At 39.1% G+C, this 18,579-nt stretch overlaps 1 protein-coding gene across 2 annotated transcripts in view; it reads right to left on the bottom strand.

The window, feature by feature from the left end:
- nop5 (nop5 ribonucleoprotein) overlaps nucleotides 1-6,324 on the bottom strand; it is a 71,551-nt gene extending 65,227 nt beyond the window's left edge. For both annotated transcript variants that reach the window (XM_071666846.1, XM_071666847.1), the window contains exons 1-2: nucleotides 6,167-6,324; nucleotides 3,769-3,845 (exon numbers count right to left, since the gene is read on the bottom strand). In XM_071666846.1, coding sequence (XP_071522947.1) covers nucleotides 3,769-3,845; nucleotides 6,167-6,211 — 122 coding nt within the window. In that variant the 5' untranslated portion in view covers nucleotides 6,212-6,324. The remainder of the gene's footprint in view (nucleotides 1-3,768; nucleotides 3,846-6,166) is intronic.
- Nucleotides 6,325-18,579: the final 12,255 nt, after the last annotated feature.

Here is an 18,579-nt window from a genome sequence, read left to right as displayed (position 1 = left end):
AAATTCGAACATTACTGAAACATCAAATTTCAAAATTTTACTGTAACATTGGCACCATTTTTTTTATCCCCATTTGCAGAGGCACTAACTTAAATACAGAATACAAGTATTATCAATTCTAAATAACTATAGTTCTACAATCACAGTATCAACTTACAATACAAATGATTATCTAACAAGATGCCACAGTTGGAGTACAGAATAAGGAACTCAAAAATATCTTTGGAACATTTTTCAAGCTCAAAGGTTGACACTGTAATCAAATAGCAATATATGAGTCATTTCCGTAATTCTAATCCTCAATTTTTTATTAGGCAAAAAATCAAGCTTATTCCAACTTCTGTAGACTCTTACAAACCCTGAACTTCATCCTTAAGTATCATATGTTCCCTTTCCAACAATAAATGCAAAATGAATTGTCACACAAATTGAGGTGACCCTGTAAATTCCTATTTACAAGTGTTGGACACATCTTAAACATGCCTAGATCTTTTCTGCTATCAAATTTGTCAACATAAGTTCCATTTCTAAATGGGGCTGGTGTGTCAATAAATGCTTCCATCAGATAAGGTATAACTTCACAAGCTACCTGTGTCACCAAACCCCTCATAAAAGGTGATACAGAATGTTTTCTGAAGAAATCCATTTTCATTACAGATGACCCCCGACTTAGATTGGTTCAACTTATGATTTTTCAACTCTACGACAGTGATAAATTCACCACTTCATCATAAAATAAGCTTCGTATCATAAGATTCTGTCCAACTGTAGGTTAACGTCTGTGTTCTGAGAATGTTTAAGGTAAGCTAAGCTATGATATTCAGTAGGTTAGATGTACAGTATTAAGTGTATTTTCAATTAAAAATATTTTCAACTTATGATGGGTTTATTGGAACGTTTCTTTTTTTTTTTTTATACCTCGTCGCTGTCTCCCGCGTTTGCGAGGTAGCGCAAGGAAACAGACGAAAGAAATGGCCCAACCCCCCCCCATACACATGTACATACACACGTCCACACACGCAAATATACATACCTACACAGCTTTCCATGGTTTACCCCGGACGCTTCACATGCCTTGATTCAATCCACTGACAGCACGTCAACCCCTGTATACCACATCGCTCCAATTCACTCTATTCCTTGCCCTCCTTTCACCCTCCTGCATGTTCAGGCCCCGATCACACAAAATCCTTTTCACTCCATCTTTCCACCTCCAATTTGGTCTCCCTCTTCTCCTCGTTCCCTCCACCTCCGACACATATATCCTCTTGGTCAATCTTTCCTCACTCATTCTCTCCATGTGCCCAAACCATTTCAAAACACCCTCTTCTGCTCTCTCAACCACGCTCTTTTTATTTCCACACATCTCTCTTACCCTTACGTTACTTACTCGATCAAACCACCTCACACCACACATTGTCCTCAAACATCTCACTTCCAGCACATCCATCCTCCTGCGCACAACTCTATCCATAGCCCACGCCTCGCAACCATACAACATTGTTGGAACCACTATTCCTTCAAACATACCCATTTTTGCTTTCCGGGATAATGTTCTCGACTTCCACACATTTTTCAAGGCTCCCAAAATTTTCGCCCCCTCCCCCACCCTATGATCCACTTCCGCTTCCATGGTTCCATCCGCTGACAGATCCACTCCCAGATATCTAAAACACTTCACTTCCTCCAGTTTTTCTCCATTCAAACTCACCTCCCAATTGACTTGACCCTCAACCCTACTGTACCTAATAACCTTGCTCTTATTCACATTTACTCTTAACTTTCTTCTTCCACACACTTTACCAAACTCCGTCACCAGCTTCTGCAGTTTCTCACATGAATCCGCCACCAGCGCTGTATCATCAGCGAACAACAACTGACTCACTTCCCAAGCTCTCTCATCCCCAACAGACTTCATACTTGCCCCTCTTTCCAAAACTCTTGCATTTACCTCCCTAACAACCCCATCCATAAACAAATTAAACAACCATGGAGACATCACACACCTCTGCCGCAAACCTACATTCACTGAGAACCAATCACTTTCCTCTCTTCCTACACGTACACATGCCTTACATCCGCGATAAAAACTTTTCACTGCTTCTAACAACTTGCCTCCCACACCATATATTCTTAATACCTTCCACAGAGCATCTCTATCAACTCTATCATATGCCTTCTCCAGATCCATAAATGCTACATACAAATCCATTTGCTTTTCTAAGTATTTCTCACATACATTCTTCAAAGCAAACACCTGATCCACACATCCTCTACCACTTCTGAAACCACACTGCTCTTCACCAATCTGATGCTCTGTACATGCCTTCACCCTCTCAGTCAATACCCTCCCATATAATTTACCAGGAATACTCAACAAACTTATACCTCTGTAATTTGAGCACTCACTCTTTTCCCCTTTGCCTTTGTACAATGGCACTATGCACGCATTCCGCCAATCCTCAGGCACCTCACCATGAGTCATACATACATTAAATAACCTTACCAATCAGTCAACAATACAGTCACCCCCTTTTTTTATAAATTCCACTGCAATACCATCCAAACCTGCTGCCTTGCCGGCTTTCATCTTCCGCAAAGCTTTTACTACCTCTTCTCTGTTTACCAAATCATTTTCCCTAACCCTCTCACTTTGCACACCAACTCGACCCAAACACCCTATATCTGCCACTCTGTCATCAGACACATTCAACAAACCTTCAAAATACTCATTCCATCTCCTTCTCACATCACCACTACTTGTTATCACCTCCCCATTTACGCCCTTCACTGAAGTTCCCATTTGCTCCCTTGTCTTACGCACCCTATTTACCTCCTTCCAGAACATCTTTTTATTCTCCCTAAAATTTACTGATAGTCTCTCACCCCAACTCTCATTTGCCCTTTTTTTCACCTCTTGCACCTTTCTCTTGACCTCTTGTCTCTTTCTTTTATACTTCTCCCACTCAATTGCATTTTTTCCCTGCAAAAATCGTCCAAATGCCTCTCTCTTCTCTTTCACTAATACTCTTACTTCTTCATCCCACCACTCACTACCCTTTCTAAACAGCCCACCTCCCACTCTTCTCATGCCACAAGCATCTTTTGCGCAATCCATCACTGATTCCCTAAATACATCCCATTCCTCCCCCACTCCCCTTACTTCCATTGATCTCACCTTTTTCCATTCTGTACACAGTCTCTCCTGATACTTCCTCACACAGGTCTCCTTCCCAAGCTCACGTATTGGAACGTAACCTCATCATAAGTCGAGGAGCATCTGTATACCTATCTTGAATGACCTCATTCATTTCAGAACACTTCAAATATTTAAGTTTCACATTACACATTTCTAAAAATGCTTTGTTTTTTTAAGTCATCTCTGGCCTTGCCCTTGAAATATGTAAGGTTCTCTCTTTGAAACCCACAGATTTTACAAAATATTCTCAGTACTTTTAAACAGAATATGAACACCATAAATAAAAACTATAAAGAACAAGAAAAGAAAAACTAATAAATCAAATCTATAAATAAACTAGTAAATACAATCAATCAAATACCTGGTAAATTATGGATTAAAAAAATCAAGGTTCAATATGAGACTTAACTAACATCAAACATATGTATTCAAAACATCTTTGTTCCAATAAGTATGAGTAAATGATATAACTTGAATTTAAGTGCATCTTATGACATAGATCAGTCAGTATAAGATATCCTATACAGCAAAAACTAACACAATCAAAACTGTAAAAATACTTTACTTACACTTTACTGGCCTTCTCTACGGTTTCAAAGTCTTCAAACAGATTATCAACCTTCTGTAGCTTCTTTTCATCCAACAACTGTAACATCAGAAAATACAACTTAGAACTCCATGCATTGTATTGCACATCAAAATCATGTAGAAGCTACTATGAACTTGGTGAATAACATCAAAAAGAACAAGAAGCATTATGCATCCAAGCCAAAAAAGACCCGAAAAGGAAGGTAGTTCAGCTGGGTTAGCCAGGACTCTGGTGCCCTGTTCAGGGTTAAAACACAAGTCTATTATGTAATAAGCTGGCAATACCACTCACTATATAGCATGAAATTTATTTTGAGAGCATTTTTTAGTACTTTGTCCAACATTTGATAAGTGCAATGTTTGGAGACAAAAAAGAAAAATTCAGGACACTACTAAAGAGCAACAATGACTGAAAATACCAATTTTCAGGGAGAATTTTAGCTTCAAACTGGGTATACTTTTAAACATAAATGTTTTAAACAAAATACACCAAAACATACACAACTGTCATCGCTAAATTGTTTCCAAATTTTGGCAAGTACCAAAACTTCCCCAACCCATGTTGATTTTTCAGATTTACATATCTGAAAAGGGGCAAGGCCTTATGCAAGACTGAGATGGCCAAGGCCTGCTTCTCTTCCTCACCACAGTCAGGTGGCCTTGGGAAGATATGATTGAGCTGTCAAAGGAAAATCCACACTTACCTCCTTCTCTTCCTACTTCTAGAAAGTGATAATACAAGAGAGGACACATTAAATCCTCCTAAATTCCCAAGATAAAATTCTTCAACCATCTTGCATCGGCTGAAAGTAGTAAGCAGAGATATACTACATGTTTTAGATATCAGGTACTTGGCTGCATGCTTTTCTTTGTCAAGTTAGCATAACATCCTCATATGAACTGTAATAACACTGTTCCCTTGCAAACAATTGGAGCTATCACAAGAGGATAGACGGATGATGGAGGTATATTTTTCTAGAGTACTGGTAAGCATCATGGCAAATGTGGAGTATTCATGTGCTTATAACTGTTGTAAAATTTTAGGAATGAACCTTCACAGACGTGGTTGTAGTAACACATAATTTTAGGAACGAGCCTTCATAGACGTAGTTGTAGTAACGCACATCTTAATAATGTTTTCTGTTTCCGGAACTTAATGAGCTATTAACATTTTCCTAAATCTCCAGCTAAACAATACCCTCTAAAGACAAAAAAAGTCTTTATAAGGTAATGGAAATAATCCATGAATTACTGGTAATAAAAAATATCTCAACTTCAAGTTTCATTACAATTATTGCTACTATTACTATCATTAGTCTTACAATTACTATAGCATTATTATCATTTAACCCTAGGACCCTGTTTGATGATGGAGCTCCTGCAGCTTCAAAGCTGCACTGCTTCTAGCTGCTGGGAAATGAGACTTTTGAGGCAAGAAATTCCACAAGACAGTAACCCTTCCCATCAACAGAATGATATAGCTTTGCCAAAGATGACTATTCATTCATTGCATAACTGCAAGCAGGTGGAGCCCAGTAATGCCATGAGTTCTCAAACAAAATACTAATAAAATCTGCTTACTAAAGAGCTCGAGGTTTAAGGAGAGAAGCAAATCTCATTACAAAATAAATGAAGTGAAACATGTCATGCCAAACGCAAAAGATATATACGAGTAGAATGGAGATATGAAAAAACATTCTCTTTCTCATAACAGATCTTTGTTTGCGCCAAATCTATTTTCACTATTTTTTTACCCGACAACTTCCCTCATCTTCAAAGCCATGCGTACTTTGTTGGTATCTAGCCATGTCATTTGGTGTACTAACGCATGAACTGCCTTGCTCTAAAACACTGTTAATGACTTGTGGGAAATTATTGACGTACATTTCATACAAATCCACAAATATTTCTGTGGTGCCCCTAAACTGGAACTTTACCCACAATGGCAAGATCTTTGAGCAAGGCGGCACAGTCAGTCGCCTTATAAGACACTGAGCAAAGACGGTAATTCAAGCCCATATTCACCCTAATCTACAATAAGTCTGGTAAATGGCTGTGGGTTTGAAGGTTACGTTGGGGTCAACAATGGCCTGGATTGCTTCTTTCCACATTGTCTCGTGGGGTTACCGTCCTCTGAGGCGCATATAACTGTTTGAATATTCATTAAGTTAGCTTGGCCTTTGACCTGACATTCAAGGATACACCAAGGAGCATCTAATCATACATAGGGGGGAACAGCGTCTCAGTTAACCTCACGAAGTAAACATAAGTGTTACATTCTCTCTACACAAACTACATCTTCTCTTGCATTCTCTGTCAGAAGATTTCCCTTTAATCATTACCCCCCGATCAACGCACAGACAACAGACATGTAATTACCTTGAAAATGCCAAATCCTGCCGATGTCTCAAATAAAACAAGCATTTTGTCACACTAACGCGTCGATTTGTTTATACTTGAACACACGTGTGGCCATGCGGTAAATGCTGGAACAAACCTGGAAAAAAAATACCGTTTATTTGAAGCTCAAATAGTAATTACTCATAATCAGATTTCGTTGAATTAACAAACAAACAAATATATTGCTGGTAAAAAACTTTGGATTTAAAAGGTATATAACTAGATTCACTGCCCTAAGCCAGCACCGTGATTTTTCAGCGAAATAAAAATCTTATTTCAAAAATAATCGTTACGGAATTATTAATACTTAACATTATTACCTAACTTCAGAATCAAATTTAAAAGCTTTATTTGAAATAACAATCACACAATTTCCATTCAGGAAAAATGTTGAACATAGGCTAGAAAAATTGCAGCCCATTTTTTAAGTAACATTGAGGGGCGCAGAAATATCTTTTTATAGAAACAGTTTCTTCACATGGCCAACATTTCAATATAGATACTTTTTCAGTTTAGTTGATATGTTTATTTTTATCTTCTCGTCTATTGATCAATTGTATCGAAAAAAAAATACTATATTCGTAGTCCCTACAATCAGAAATTCGCTCAAACTTGAGATTTCTTCTGTGTTCTCGTACATATCCTTGTCAGGTTGTACAAAACTTCGTGAATCTCACAAGCCCACCTCTAGATTCTGTGTGATTTGACATTGACAGAGATAAAAGTCTACCCTAGCTTCGAAAAATGGCCACTTATGGCGGTGACGACAGAAACAAATGTGGAAGACTTAGCCATTCTTAGTGCGGAATTCAGAATTCAAATATTCCCAAGACAATACGGACCCCGTCCACACTAAGGTGAGGTGTCTGCATTGTAATATTACCAGATGCTACTGGAGAGACACATTTGTAGGCATGAATTACAAATGTTCTGTACGCATTATCTCCCAGCTTTAACCACCTCATTAAGGCGTTCTAAAAATCTAAGAGCATTAGTAATTATATCATCTTTAAATCTAAACCTAGACAGCACATATACGATCTTGAATATGATGTTCAATGTCACCCTTTCCTTTTATTTTTTCAGTTTTCCTCAGAACTTCATGCATGTTCCCACCCATTCTCGTAGCCTCGTCGTCTTCATTCAACCACCACCTATTCTTGCCATATGTATGGGATCCATCACCGCGTATTTTCATTATAACACACTACTGCTGTCTTTCAAGTCCTCTCCAATCGTTCCTTTCTCCTGAAACTTCCTTTTGACGATGATATTTGATTGTCGCTTATATTTGGGAACATGGAGGTCTGCCCCCATCCCCACTGTGTCGCCTACTTCATTTCCATCTGGTGGAACATGTGCAGCTGCCCTGGCGATTAAAACATGTCTTCCCCGGTTCTTTAATAGCCTAACACAACAACTTTAAAGTACTGTTGCGGCTAGAAGTGGATGGGAATATTAAGTCACTTACTACCAAGATATCATCTCATAGTTAAACTCTTTTCCTTCATGTAGAACCTATTTGATAGCAATCATATCCTCCTGTATTGAGGGAACTCCATCACCGCTACCACTTTTTTTCTTGTCAGAACCTATTTCTCCAGGCCATAAACCCGTTCCACCTCACATTACGTGGAAGTCTACCAATCAATTTATATAAACAACATCTCATTTATCTTTCCATAATGCAGGGATCATATCAAATGCAACACTCTTGGTTCACACACTGGCAACATTGTCACTCTCCTTTCAGTACCAAGATCATTAACTCACCAGTAGTACTGAATTCGCCACAGATCATCACAATCTCTAAGGTTACAACTGTTTTTTGTTCCTTTCCACCTCTGACCTGACTTGAAGCAGCTCATGGACGAATTCTTCACGCACACACACATACCCCATCATCTAACCTCTTATTTCTATGTATATTTTACATCTTGATATTACATTCCTTTACCTGATCATGTTGTCAATCTCTATTCCAGCACCTCTCTCTAAATCATCATAGATGGTCCATCTAAGGCACATCAAGATTTACCCTATGGATATTATTCTGTATTATTGTTATGGCGTTTTCACTGGATTTCGTAATTTTAGTCAAACCTGGAGTAACAAAACAAACAAAAAAAACCTACACCGTTTCTCTAATTCCTCCTTAAGGTACTTTAACCTCGCCATGCATTGTCCATGATCAGTTATTATACTCAAGGACCTAAACCGTTTCTCAGCCATCTTACAGATAATCAGCCCTCACTGTAGCACCTCCTGACGTGACGTTTGTTTCCCTGAACATCATGGTTCCAGCTGCCGTACGTTCCTTAACCATATTCTCGAGGGCTTTGTGTACACCGAGGAAATATGACTTCCTCTCAGGGCATCACCATCAGCATATCATATTTGCCAAGTGCCAGGTGAGGTAGATTTCTTCTACAATAACATTCATCATATCTTAGGATAGGATAGGACAAAGTACTTCTCCCAGTGACTGTCTATATACAGAATCATCCTCCCACTTTTAGGTTAAATCTTCGAATATGGCTAGGCTGTTCTTAACTAAACTGTTAGCTTTATTTGAATGCTCTCTTATAAAGCTCCTTTGAAGACGAAGAAAATGGAGAACTTGTTTTTTTGAGCAAACACAAGCCAACCTCTCTAAATACTATCTACATTTCAGTTATACTGAAAGTGTTATCCTGATATATTGTGAGAACCTCCCTGTATTCACACCGTGATTGCAGCTGTTACCTGAACCATTAGAGAGGTGTGGCAACAGGTCATTACAAGCTGTTTGGGTGTATATACAAGTTCTTAGTAGGCTTTATGGTCATTACAAGCTATGTAGGTGTATATATACAGGTTGCCTAGTAGGATTTATGATGCCCGAATCAGCAAGTGCACTATATCAAGAATGTGTCCATGTATGAAAAAAAATTTCTTTCTTCATTTGGACATAGAGTGTTCTTACGTATTCTCTCAGTGTCCAGGTTTTCCAAATGTGCCTCTAGTTTGTACCAGAGTGCTTACGAGGGGAGTGTGTAACGATGCCTTGTTTGTTTGTTTGTTTGTTTATGATGTTGGACCGCTATTTGTCCGACACGGACCTTTGTTAGCGGCCCGTTCCCTGTAACTCTATATACGAGAAGTCGGGGGTCGGCCTTGTTGAAGGCCATCAGAACACAACTAAAAGATGGGCTTCATAACTGAAATATTCATGTGCAAGGTCATTCTGCTCACAACGCGTCACATTCGTTCATTAGCTACAGTTTTCGTTGGTCGGCAACTAACCACACCACTGTCCTTCTCCTGTGTCTGGCTAGGAGTATTTATCCTCAGGGGAAAAGGATGACTACATCATTAAAGTAACAACTGACTGCGTTGCCTGACTGACCCTGTCACCAGGTTTCGGGCGAGATTGTTGCTAACGGTTTAGGTTAGGTGCGCAGTCATGTCGCTATGGGGCAGACAAGTGTGGTCAAAACATTGTCATTTCCTCTGCAGTTGGCACGCTTAACGAGGCTTGCCTCTCCCCCCTCGGTCAGTCCTGTGTCTACACAGAGTCAAGGCGTCTCGCTGGTGAAGCCACAGATACGTTGCCCAGCCCAGCAACCCTACAGAAAGTTCCGGAGAAAGTCTGCAGCTTCATCTCTCTCTCTCTCTCTCTCTCTCTCTCTCTCTCTCTCTCTCTCTCTCTCTCTCTCTCTCTCTCTCTCTCTCTCTCTCTCTCTCTACCACCATCCTCATTTCTCCTCGCTCGGATAACTGGGCATTGTCTTCTATTATCTAAACTGACAGGTAAACTGTGAAGTTGCTGTTGATGACCTTTGTCATTATCACATCCTCAGGTAAACAGTTTAACCTGTTCCCAAGCGGTTTTGTCCCACCTGCATATGGCCACTGCTACCATATACAGGTCCTTCATGACTGTGATAATTGTCTTCCTTCGTGACCCGAGGCCGGGGAGTCAGGTTCTTATTATTTTTTTTTTTTATTTGAGAAAATATCCGCAAATCCAGGCCGCCCCCGGCCACTTTGTTGCCCAATGTCTGAGGAACTGGTGTTGTGTACCCATCAGATGGTGGGGAGGTTAGCACCCCCGGCCGCACCGTTAGCAATTTCATCGCTGTTAGAGTTTCCCGAAAACATCATCATTATCAAACACAGACCGCATGCTTTCTCGGATCCATTTTCTCATCTTGCGGGTCATTTGTACTTTCCATTCGATTCTCGAGTCTTCCTGCTCGGTAAGTGGGTTGAGCCATCTCAGTCAAAGGCCGTCTTGGATACATATCGATGAGGCGACCTGGCAACATTACTATGGGGCACCACCAGCGACTGAGGTTGAGGGGTACGCGTTGCCATAGCGACGCCCGTACCAGCACGGTCTTCATTTCGTGTCGGTCACAATAGCTGCTAGGGTTAACCCAGCCGCTACATCCTTATCTGATAAGCTATGACAAAACACATGAGGCCACATAAAATCACTGACAACTCTTACAACACAAGGCGGCCGTTATAACGGAGTCTACTGCCTAATTCTCAAAGTATTCGTTAGGGAATCGCAGCGTTCAGTCATTTTTCAACCTCAGGCAGAAAAATAAGGCAGAGACTCCAGACTTAGAGGTGTTAATTAAGGCGATAGTAATATAGGTAACTATAAGTTGGTTTTACGTAAAACTAAGTCTTTCACCTTACAAAATGAATAGCATCTACGGAAACCTTACCTCACTCTCCAAGAGGTAAAGATTTACCTTAATGTATTATAATTCTAATCCAAATATACAAATCAGACCCTCTAAGAAACTAGGAGTCTTTTTTAGATGTCGAACTTTCTTTGGAACAGTTGCTCCGTTTATACAAACGATTGATCTGTCCTTGTGTGGAGTACTGTTTTACATCCTTAGAATCGAGACGAAAATGGTCCCACTTATAAACCCTCCCATCTCACTTCAAAACTTGATCCGCTATGTTGGTTCACTCTTTCTTCTATATTATGGTATTACTTTGGTTTTTGCTTCCGAGATCTGGTTGCTTGTGTTCCCCCCCTCCACTAGCTAGACCATGCAACTCAAGGATGAGCCATTTTGATAATTGTTTCTTTCCCTACACCTCGAAGCTTTGTAACTACCTTTTCATATATTTTCCAATGAAAGAAAGGTTTTTCACTTCTTCCAAAATTCATAAATATTTTCCCTTGTCTCTTCGTTTTCATAATTCTCTCTATATTTCAATTAAGGTTCGGCCTTGATGTGGACTTTTGTTAGTGAGTGGAATCTCCATCGTAAAAAAAAAAAGATATCAAAAACACTCGTTTCACACAATTTGCATCCGAAATTCATACGAGAAGCTTCGAGAGAAATCTATCAACCTCTTTAAGACAATCTTAGCAATACTAAGAACCATGGTAAGATGTACAACACTACACAAGAAAGGATATACAACTCAACCATCAGATAACACACACTAACCAGTTTGACCAGCATAGTTTGTGAAATGATACTGGGATATTGCAGTGAAATATATGAGATAGTAGTTACTGTGATGAGAAATAATTTCCTTTTAACGGAAGATTAACTAACCTGCATCTCCTGATGGTGTTGGACATTTAGACGAAGACCACAAGATGAAGTTTATATATATTCACTTCCTCTCAGTATGGTAGACGAGGCTTGGTTAAGTTCAATGCCTCTAAGACCCAGTTTCTATCCATCTCTATCGAAAACTCTTCACAATTCTCGTCTTTTTGACGATTCTGTAGTTCCTCCTCCTGACTCGATGGACATAGTATTACTATAACCCACTCTTTCTTGGAAATCATATACTGCGGAAATTGCTAAGTCTGCCTCTGAGAAACTGGGAGTCCTGTGTATGCCGAACTTTCTTTACTTCTGAACAGTTGCTGTGTTTGTACAGATTGATTCGTCCTTGTAAGGAGTACTGCCCTCACATTTGGGGCGGTTCTAGCTCTGCATCTTTGCTTGACGGAGTAGAGTCGAAATCGGTCCGGCTTATAAACTCTTCCATGCTATCTTCAAAATTTGACTCGCTTGCCCCTCGCCACACTATTAGTTTGGTTTTTGCTCCTTAGAACTAGCTACATGTGTGCCCCACCACTAGCTAGATCACACAATTCTCGGCAAGCTGCTGTCACATGATTACTGTGAGGCCGTTAGCAGCTCAAGGGTCGGCCGTTTTGAAAACTGTTTCTTTCCCTACACCTCAAGGTATTGGAACTCTTTACCTTCTCATGTCTATCTCAATAGATATGACCCGGCAAATTTTAAAAGACAGGTTTCTCACTCCCTCCAGAATTCGTATATACTTTTCATTGTTTCTTCTTTTACCCTTTCATAATCATCTCTATATTTCATTTAAGGCCCGGATTTGATGTGAATGGAACTTGAAACATTAAAAAGTAGGCCTTCGCTGAAGTTCCACATAGACGACATTTGACCAAATTAGCGACATATTTTTGTGACTTCTTGAATGTAATTATTGGAATACACCCAGTGATCAGTACCTTACCCTCGTTTTTGATCTACTAGTGACTTACCTAACCTTACCAACTCAGAAATTTCTAGTTTTTGCGGACTCTACGAAATCTTCAAAACAATGTCAAATGAAGATGACCATGTTTTTGCTCTGGGAATATAAGTGTTTTTGCTTCGGGAATATAAGTTTGTATTGCAGAAGTGGCGTCAGTAGCCCATAACTGAAATTTAACCCAGAAAAATGTGTGGCAATGCTACTTGGCACAACGAAGATCACCCCATCCTCGTCTTCATAAGCTTGGCCAGCCATAAACCTAGAATGGTGGATCATTTTGAATTTACTACGTTCTTCACTACGCCCGTATTGACTAGGCTAGTTTCAAGTCCAGCCAAGGCCATAATCACTACATTCTCTGTACCACTGATCTTTGGCCTAACCATTACGCCTGAGGTCACGTTCCCCCCCACCCACCCCACCCCCATACACGTCTAAACATAGGATGATATCTCGGGAGCAGCATTCGCCCCAAACCCAACTCAGGTGTTCATCCACCCTTTAGGGTTGGTCGGTGTAAACATACAGGAATGAATATATGGTAACATTATATAAGGTTAAGAGACAATACGTGTTAAGGTCTTTCCTTATGTAGTGTTTAGATAATAGATGAAGGGTTGAGGAACATGAATTTGAGTACCATATTTACTTGAACATTATTAGATTAGGCATTAGCTGTACAGCAGGGAAACCAGGGGTTAAGTCAATAAGATATTAGGTAAGTCAGACAAAATGGATGTTATATCTTTTGCTATCATTAGATAACCAGGCGACACATGTTTTGTAGGTTCTGTTAATTTTTTTACAGCCTTTCAACCAAGTGTAATGTGTAAATGAAAACTCCACGATTGTTATTGTATTCTTTTGATAACTACATAGTCATCACGGTGGGGAATCACTGAATATCGAAAGCTAAAAGCAATGTGGAGTTGAAATAGACTTTTATCATTTTTTTTTTCACTTAGTGTCTGAATTACGTGACCCGAGACACAGGGCTCGAGCCATGTCAATTACGGAATCATTGCTCACTGACTTAGATCAGGTCCTGTTCAGGTTCTACAGTTCATTTATCATTTTACTCTCACTCTACTTCAACTTTTCGTCACTTGAGTTTAACGCTATGATCCACCAAGGTATGTTAATAAGACAGAAAATATAATTGATTTATCAAATCTTGTAAGTATGCTGAAAAACCCGTTCGTAAAGCGAACAGAATAGGAAGGTTCTCAAATCAACTGAAGCGGTAAACTAAACTTCTTTAGAGCCATATTGTCCGCCCGTTTCTCAAGAAGTGGACTAAGAATGTAGTTGCTGGGAGGAGAGGGGAGGGTTGATGTGGTGCGGGAGCAGAGGTTTCAGCCCCCACACACTCTACCTTGAAGGTTCATGTTACAATTCGAGTTAGTTTAGCGTGGCTGAGTGATGGGTAGCGCCCGCATCTCTCAACCATCACCACCAACCACCTACATTAATGTTTTGTACTTCATGCCGCTCTGGTCAGCCGAGTTTATACACACACACACACAATCCCTCGAGGTCATGACCTGAAACCTTCATGTGATTAGATAATTATGATGAATAAAAATAATAGAATATGAATATTATCGGATTCTCTTAACCACATCAGTCACATATGATGAAGATAGGTTGGGATTATAAGGTGTATAATAAACAACGCGAGAAGGTCATGCAAGATATATAACTTTGGTCACAATGATCTTGACCTAAACCAGGACCTGGAGAACTTGGGTCACCCAATGATCTGTGTAAGACATCGCCCTCAAAGTACAGGTCATATGCATCCTCAGACTCGGCTAGGCTTCGGCAAAGAAAAACCACATATCTAAGATCATAATGGTCTAAACCCAATATGGTTCAGAAAATATAGTTTTCGTAATTTACATTTTACGTATCACTTATTATATTCATACAAGGACAGCTCAGTGAGAAAGGATGGACAAAAAAATTTGACTTACCTACGTGGACTTAAAGATGAGGTGAAATTGAACAATGAAAGAAGAAATGTAGGAGAAGACAAGGGAAAAAAGGGAAAGAGCTCTGGTGTGTGTGTGTGTATATATATATATATATATATATATATATATATAAAACTTTGTGCTTTACACACAAGTGTAAAAATGAGTTAAACGTCTCTTGTACTGTCAACACATGGCGTAATGTCTGCCCCCACACACTCGAGAAGAAAGACCTCTTTTCCTTGTCTTATATTGTTTGATTTCTTTCCCAAGTTCAGAGTTATTCATATATTATATATATATATATATATATATATATATATATATATATATATATATATATATATATATATATATATATATATATATATATATATATGTGTGTGTGTGTGTGTGTGTGTGTGGAAGTGTTAGTACCTCCAGATGATATGCAAAGGACGAAAAGTTTGGAATCGGTGATTCTTATCACAAGTTACGAAAAAAGATGATTGTCGCTTGGTCGAAAGACCACACACACACACACACACACACACACACGCATGCACACAAGACGAGGCTCTATCCTTCCCTGATCATTAGGCGGACAGGGCAAGTCTCGAAGAGAACTTCGCTCCTGTTCGTTGAGGCTGTGGGATCCCCATGAAAGGGGTCCAGGGGTTTATAGATTTATATATTCGCTGTCATGTCCACCACTCCCAGATCTCGAACACTTCACTTCCTCCAATTTTTTTCTTCATTCAAACTTTCACCCAAACTAACATGCCCCTCAACCCTGCTGAATCTAATGATCTTACCTTTATTCACATGTCACTCAACTTTCTCCCTTGACACATTCGTCCAAAATCAATCACAACTCCAGTTTCTCACTTAAATCTGCCGCCAGTGCTGTATCATCAGCAAAAACAACTGACTCACTTCCCAGATTCTCTCATCCCCAACAGACTGCATTACTTACCCCTCACTCCAAGAAATGCATTTACCTCCCTAACCACCCCTTCCATATACAAATTAATCAACCATGGCGACATCACACACCCCCACCGCAGACCAATCTCCAGCTGAATCTGTTCACTCTCCTCTCTTCTTACTGCTTTCTTAAGTTTTACATCCTTGATAAAAACTTCTCTGCTTCTAGCAGCTTACCTTTCTCACCATATATTCTTAAAACCTTTCACAAAGCATCTCTATCAACCCTATCATGTACCACCTCCAGATCCTTAAATGCCATATACGAATCGATTTATTTTTCTAAATTTCTTCCACACATATTCTTTAAAGCAAACACCTAATCCACACGTCCTTTACTACTTCTGAAACCACACTGCTCCTCCCGTCTAATGCTTTGTACATGCCTTCACCATCTCAATCAATATCCTTCCATACAACTTACCAGTTATATCCTCAACAAACTTATGTCTCTACTTTGAACACTTACCTTCATCCCCTTTTCCTCTATATAATGGCACTGTACGTGCATTTCGCCAATCCTCAGACACCTCACCATCATCCATACATACATTCAGTATGTACCTATTATCACTTCCCCTTTTACCCCTTCACCGATGTTCCCATTTGTTCTCTTGTCTTTCGAACTTTAGTTACCTCGTTCCAAAACATTTTTTTTTTTATTCCCCCGTGAAGTTTAATGATGCCCTCTCACCCCAACTCTTATTTGCCCTCCTTTTCATCTCTTGCACCTTCCCCTTAACCTCCTACCGCTTGCTCGTATCAATCACCCAGTCATTTGTACTCCCTCCTTTAAGTACCGTCCAAACGCCTTTCTTTTCTCTTTCACTAGCAACTTCTTCACTCGCTACCCTTTCTCATCTGCAGCAACTGACACACTCTTAGAGTATGTTAGTTGCAGGAGACGCAGCAATCGTTGCAATTTACGCTATGGTTTATGGGTGTTATTTAGAGCTTAAACTAGGAGTCGTTTTCATGGATGATAAAAACATGATAAAAAGAAACAAAACTAAAACTCCTTATTCGTAATCAATGCAATAAAAAGATTCATATGCTGGCTAAGTATTATAAATTATTTTCGAGGAAAAACTATATGTAATGAGAGAGAAGTACTAAAAAAGTAAATGTTATCCTAAAATGTTCGTAGGTGTTTTCACAGTCTAGTTCAGGTTTCAATCATTTAATATTTCGAGATTCTGGAATCCTGCCGCCTGGTTTACAATTACTTTATCTATAATTAGTAATTGGTTATTTGTGTTTTAGGTCTATCAGCTGCCTGGGTCATGAAAACCGTCGAGTCACAATCACCATCTAATGAAATCATAACACTATGTACGTGACCCGGCGAAGGGACTTGCTAAATTCAAGTTGTCTGGTAGTACTAGAGCCAGAACATGAACATTTATATATAATATTAAGGATGAACTCCTTCGTAACTTGGTCCCTTTTCTGAAAAACAGGTTTATTATATTGTCAGGGAATGGGTTCCGTAATGTTAAAATTATTCTGAACTTGGTGGGAAAGAAGAGTCAAACAATATAAGACAAGGAAAAGAATTGTCTTTCTTCCTACAACTTCTTCACTCGCTACCCTTTCTCATCTGCAGCAACTGACACACTCTTAGAGTATGTTAGTTGCAGGAGACGTAGCAATCGTTGCAATTTACGCTATGGTTTACGGGTGTTATTTAGAGCTTAAACTAGGAGTCGTTTTCATGGATGATAAAAACATGATAAAAAGAAACAAAACTAAAACTCCTTATTCGTAATCAATGCAATAAAAAGATTCATATGCTGGCTAAGTATTATAAATTATTTTCGAGGAAAAACAATATGTAATGAGAGAGAAGTACTAAAAAAGTAAATTTTATCCTAAAATGTTCGTAGGTGTTTTCACAGTCTAGTTCAGGTTTCAATCATTTAATATTTCGAGATTCTGGAATCCTGCCGCCTGGTTTACAATTACTTTATCTATAATTAGTAATTGGTTATTTGTGTTTTAGGTCTATCAGCTGCCTGGGTCATGAAAACCGTCGAGTCACAATCACCATCTGATGAAATCATAACACTATGTACGTGACCCGGCGAAGGAACTTGCTAAATTCAAGTTGTCTGGTAGTTCTAGAGCCAGAACATGAACATTTATATATAATATTAAGGATGAACTCCTTCGTAACTTGGTCCCTTTTCTGAAAAACAGGTTTATTATATTATCAGGGAATGGGTTCCGTAATGTTAAAATTATTCTGAACTTGGTGGGAAAGAAGAGTCAAACAATATAAGACAAGGAAAAGAATTGTCTTTCTTCCTACGCGTGTGGGGAGCAGACATTACGCCATGTGTTTACAGTACAAGAGACGTTTAACTCATTTTTACAATTGTGTGTAAAGCACAAAGTTTCATATATATATATATATATATATATATATATATATATATATATATATATATATATATATATATATATATTGTAATGCCTTCCTTTATTTAATCATCATGGAAAGCGTACTCCGTCTATTCTTTCATATTCATAACAAAAATCACGTTTCTATTTAGGTCATGTATTTCAATGTACCATTTTCCATGTCATATTGAGATATGATTTAGCCCATTCCAATATGTCGTTCTGGTAGGTATGTCAGGAATAGGAACGACGGATAATTAACCGATGCTTTCCCTTCCTTCAACGTAACCATTTTTCTTATTCGCCATTTGTTAAATGCTTTCTAGCCTCAAAAATACATATCCTACCCTTCCATGTGTTTGCTAGGCTGTTCCTTAGCCTTCCAAATAAGTCCAGCCGGTTCATTAAGCATGCATGAGTGTTTGTGTGTTATGTAAATGTAAGTAAATAAATGAATACGTAAAGACAGATATGTAAACAGATGTGTGAGTGTGCAGGGGGATA

Source organism: Panulirus ornatus, chromosome 11 (genome assembly GCF_036320965.1).
Source record: "Panulirus ornatus isolate Po-2019 chromosome 11, ASM3632096v1, whole genome shotgun sequence".
NCBI lineage: Eukaryota > Metazoa > Arthropoda > Malacostraca > Decapoda > Palinuridae > Panulirus > Panulirus ornatus.
Note: the sequence above shows the minus strand (reverse complement) of the source record. Positions and strands in the feature narration are given on the sequence as shown.